This window comes from Montipora capricornis, chromosome 9 (assembly GCF_036669925.1).
Source record: "Montipora capricornis isolate CH-2021 chromosome 9, ASM3666992v2, whole genome shotgun sequence".
In the NCBI taxonomy this organism is placed as follows: Eukaryota; Metazoa; Cnidaria; class Anthozoa; order Scleractinia; family Acroporidae; genus Montipora; species Montipora capricornis.
Genome location: NC_090891.1, coordinates 31,752,273 through 31,757,272, shown reverse-complemented (window position 1 = coordinate 31,757,272; position 5,000 = coordinate 31,752,273). Strand labels below are relative to the sequence as shown.

General features: G+C 40.4%; 1 protein-coding gene and 1 long non-coding RNA gene across 2 annotated transcripts in view; one reads left to right on the top strand and one right to left on the bottom strand.

Moving 5' to 3' along the window:
- Positions 1–5,000, top strand: part of LOC138014978 (uncharacterized) — a 177,416-nt gene that overhangs the window by 128,366 nt on the left and 44,050 nt on the right. The gene's annotated exons all lie outside the window — the stretch shown is intronic.
- Positions 1–5,000, bottom strand: part of LOC138014959 (TPR and ankyrin repeat-containing protein 1-like) — a 47,431-nt gene that overhangs the window by 31,936 nt on the left and 10,495 nt on the right. Inside the window, exons 5-7 of the mRNA XM_068861852.1 lie at positions 4,936–5,000; positions 3,632–3,871; positions 1–192 (exon numbers count right to left, since the gene is read on the bottom strand). The exon at positions 1–192 is cut by the window's left edge and continues 42 nt beyond it; the exon at positions 4,936–5,000 is cut by the window's right edge and continues 160 nt beyond it. Of these exons, the coding sequence (XP_068717953.1) occupies positions 1–192; positions 3,632–3,871; positions 4,936–5,000 (497 nt within the window). The remainder of the gene's footprint in view (positions 193–3,631; positions 3,872–4,935) is intronic.

Below are 5,000 nucleotides of genomic sequence, written 5' to 3'. Positions count from 1 at the left end.
CTGTAAGGCCTCCTTATCCTTTTCTTTTTTGGTGTACATCAAGGATCGCTTTGAAAATATAGTAGCTTTAAGTTCCTTTTCTCCTTGTGGCGTATAGTTGAGTGCTAAAGAATAGCAGCGAATCGCAAGATCCATTGCGCTCGAGTCTTTGGAAAGCTCATTTCCTCTTTCTTTCCAACGTTTTCCTTCATCCTGTGGAGAATCAAATAACTCGAACAAGACAGTTTTAAATGCCACTGGAATCAGAGTAGCCTTAATTAAACTGTATACCGAATTTGGTACCCAATGTTACATATATGATTGAAAGGATGAAAAAACGTGATCGCTGCGCTCCATTTCATTGGAGGCAATGGCATGAACACTGACGCACGAGTTTTCTCAGGAACCAAGAAATCTGAAAATATCTCACCAGTCTTGAAACAGCTCCACTGGCGTCCAGTACATGAAGAAGTAGTGTTTAAAATTCTGCTTATAACATACCAAGCGATCAATGGTAATGGCCCAGACTACATCATTAAGCTATTGCATCACTGCAAGCCTTCTCGCAATCTACGTTCGAGCTCCGTCAACAACCTAGTCATTCCGGAAACTAGACTTGCAAGCTACAGCTGAAGCTTTGGTGACCGAGCATTCAGGGCCGCTGCTGTTAAGAGGGTATTTACATGAGACCAGCACGAACTCAGACCGGTATGAAATTTTTGCAGCCGTATACATGAGCTTGGTGCCTGGTTTCGGGACGAAATGAAATGTTTTGTCCAGTAAATGTTTGGCTGACCCAAAAACATGCAGGCTTGAATTTTCTGGACCCGGTCTGAGATTTGTTGTTATTTACATGTGAGAACAGTTTGAACTCAGACCGGTGCGAGAATTTCTCGTCTCGGTCCAGCAACCGACACGAAGTCAGACCGGTCTGAGTTTATTGTCAGGCCGGTCTCATGGAAACGCATAAAAAGAAATGCATGGAGGCCGATATGAATTCATGCCAGTCTGAGTTCGTCCGGGTCTTATGTAAATAACCCCTAAGTAGTGGAATACTCTTCCCCTCTATCTTAAAGTAATCTACTAGCACTGAAGCATTTAAAACGGGCCTTAAGACTTTTCCTTTTCGTAAAGCATTTCTTTAATTTCCTCGGGTTTAATTCTTAGTTGATCTTAAACTTCCTGTTATAACGCGAAACTTAGTTCTTAATTGACTTCTTTAGCTTGTACGTTATCTTTTCCCATTTCAGACCACCTAGACCACCTCTAGAGAACAGTTTCTTTGAAATGTCGTCTTATGCATGTGCTTATGTACTAATAACTTATGGAAAAACTAAAGGAGAATTCCCTTGAGAACATCACATGGTCAGAAATGGGAAAACAAAATGTACAAGCTAAAGAGGTCAACTTGTTTTACTATTTTATTTTTATCATTTAATCATATGTCCACGCATTGAGACTACGTGTAATGCGTTCCAATAACGATTGTATTAACAGCGGAGCGCGCGCGCGGAGCACCATAGGTAAGAAAATATGGTAACTCATCTGCGCTTTTGGTCCCCGTACGACCGAACGTGCGTCCACCCCTCCATGTATTCCACTGAGACCAGTAGCACGTGACCATATCTCGGGCTTAAGTTTAGAGCTCATCGAAGTCAGATATTTTTTTAATTGACCGCTGATGAGGTACTGGGTTTCGATAAGATCGCAGGCTCAAGCCAGATTCCAGAGTTTTGAAGCAAGCAACCGTTGACAATCTTCCTGTCGGTGTGCGTTTGATCAGTGGCTTGATCTGATCGGCGTAATTGCAAGTTGAGAAGATCAATATTTTGAGCAAGAGCCGATATAACGTAGATTTGATTTTAGTGGTGTACTATATTTCAGCTGGCCAAACGAGCCTTCTTCTTCAGAAGAAGAAGGCTGGTTTGACCAGCCGAAATATAATACACCACTAAAAATGTAACATCACAGGCCTAAAAGGTGCTCCTGGCCTGGTCAAATATTTCCCTTGAGAGCGAGTAACAACAAGTTCCTAAAGTTCCCAAGGGAGTCCTCTCCTGATTCCCTAAAGGGACAAAACGTTTCTTAGGAGTCTAGCCGTTCCCAACAGAGCAGTTTTCTGGATCACTTCAAGTCTGATGGTGGTGCCAAACTTTTCAATGTGTTTGTCAAACTTATCAGATACAGCCCCTAAAGCTCCGATCACAACTGGCACTACAGTCACTTTCTTTAGCTTCCATAACTTTCTTATTTCTTCCCTACGAAGTTGGTACTTCTCTATTTTCTCCAGTTCTTTATCTTTTACTCGCGCATCCCCTGGAATGGCGACGTCAATGATCATGGCCTCCTTTGCTTGCTTATTAACGAAGACAATGTCCGGTCTTCGAGCTTCAACTATCCTGTCACACTGTACATTGAAATCCCACAGAACTTTGAAACCTTCGTTTTCTACCACTCGCTCTGGGATGTGTTTGTATCACTTATCGGTCCACTCAAGTTCTGCCTTTCCACACAGTGGCCAATGCACATACAGTGCAACGTTGTCGTGGCGCCTCTAATATTCATTATTATTATTATTATTATTATTATTATTATTATTATTATTATTATTATTATTATTATTATCATTATTATCCATCTACGTGTGTTTGTGGGGAGCTCTTTTCGGTAGATCACGCCATAATCTGCAAACGCGGACGATTCGTAACTCAGCGCCATAATGAGTTACGCGATCTGAAAGCTGACCTACTGAACCTGGTATGCACCGATGCTGAAACCGATATTATTACTGTTATTATTATTATTATTATTGTTGTTAATATTATTGGAAGCTGACCTACTGAATATGGTATGCAAAGATGTTGAAACCGAGCCCGTTTTACAGAACATTTCCGCTCGAACAACTTAGATATACACGCACGTGGGTTTTGGGAGAATCGAATCAACGATCCGCATTCTTTGATGTTATGGCTTGCCACCCAAACGCCGAATCGTACAGAGACTTCCAGCCCCAACAGGTATATAGAATGCACGAAAATGAGAAAAAGCGATTACACTCGACAAGAGTCCTCGACATCGAACACGGAACATTTACACCACTAGTTTTCTCCACAACTGGTGGAATGGGTATGAGCTATCACTCGTATCAAACGATCTCATGTATCCAGGCCAAAACCTCGTTTTCATCGCTGAGATCTGCAATACTATGCTTGAGAGGCACGAGAATGGTGAGATCTAGGAGAGCTGCATGTGATATTTTTAACATTGACCTAGATATTAAAACTAGTGAAGGAGCCATTTGCTGAAAGACTTTTTATTTAATTATTATACAGAGAGCTGACCAAATTTTCAAACTATACATAACCATTTTTTTTATTAGTGAATTTCTAATTTTCTTCTATATTTGTATATTATATTTTGTTAGGTGTAAATTTTTATTTCATCTACAATAATACTTGTAGTCCCCCAGCCCTAGTGAAACAAAACAATGTAACTTTCTGTCTAGTTTTTCGATCCGTAAAAATTGTAAAAGTAATTCTTTTTAGCGATGACATTTTGAATAAAATTACGGGTTCATATTAATATCATTATTATCATTATCATTATCATTATCATTATCATTATCATTATTAATGACTGAACTTTAGCTCACCGCATTCATTGTTTTATCTGACATGTAGGATTGCTCTCCAATCTCGAGCGCCTCGACGTATTTTTGCAGTTTGAAGTAAGCAGTTGCCTGGTTGCTTTTATTGGATCGTTTAAACTTCACCCAGTTAGAACTACCAGTAGGATGTAGCATGAGTGCAAGACGAAATAACCTCAGTGATTTCTCGTAACGTCGCTGCTTGAATTCTTCAAATGCCTTTTGTTTTTGTTTAACAGCTTCTCTCTGGAAAAATGTGTAGAAAGTCATGTCGGAGTTTTCATCGCACTATTTTAATTATTCGTGTTAATGTTGTAAAGGATGAATACTCTTTTTTGTTTGTTTGGCTTTTTAGCTAGTACCGTACTACTATAGATTGAAATGGTTGAAAATGACAGATAGTGCCTCTTTCGTTTCTTTGGTCTTCTTAAACTGGTAGGCCACGGTTCCAGCTCTTAGGGATATCGCTGTAAACATCGTGGAGAACTTCTCTGGATTTTCTATATTTTCAACCAAAAGCGGTCAAAAAAGTGTTCTATTGGGAAACTACAACTGCCTCAACTTAAAACCGGTTATGGTTGAGAGAATTCGACGAGACTGCTAGGAGTCTTTTCTATGCCAGTGTTGAGTCAATTGTTTAGGGGAGCATGGAGGGCGCAATGGTGAGAAAACTCGCATTCCACCAACGCAGCCCGGGCTCGATTCTCAGACTCGGCGTCAACTGTGGGTTGAGATTGTTGGCTCCCTATTCTTGGTTTGCATCCACGTGATGAGACGGCCATGTTGGTGTACAAAACAATAGAAAATGGCCCCACAAGTTTTGCATAATAGTAGAGTCAAATTCCCAAAAGACATTTTACCGCATTGTTCTGTACACCAACATGGCTGCCATGACATCAGATGCAAACCATCAATGCTGAGAGCTGAATTCGCTGTTTTCACAAATCCCATGATACAGTTCATTTTGGGAGGTTATTTGGATTAAAACAATGGATGTCCATTTCAGTGAAGCATGATACAGTCCCAAGAGTAAATGACTTGTACTGCCTTTAAGCAAAGAACCCCCAAAACGTATTGCATAATGGGAATGGGAAAGTAGCGAATAATCAAAAACCTGCTCAGTTTACATTAATTCATCCAGTTTACTCAAGACAATATGAGATAAATGAGCGAATCCCACGTGCGGTCGGTCCACTTTCACACCAACTGACCAATGTAGTGTCGTCCCCGCAGTATGATACGGAATTCCTATCCAAACTTTCAAAGGAATAATTCAAGCCTCCTAGTACGTAAATATTCGGTTTCCCTACCTCAGCTAGTATTGGATCCATTTTTTTAACTTCGTCTATGTCCCGCTGTGCTCCAGATTCCTTGT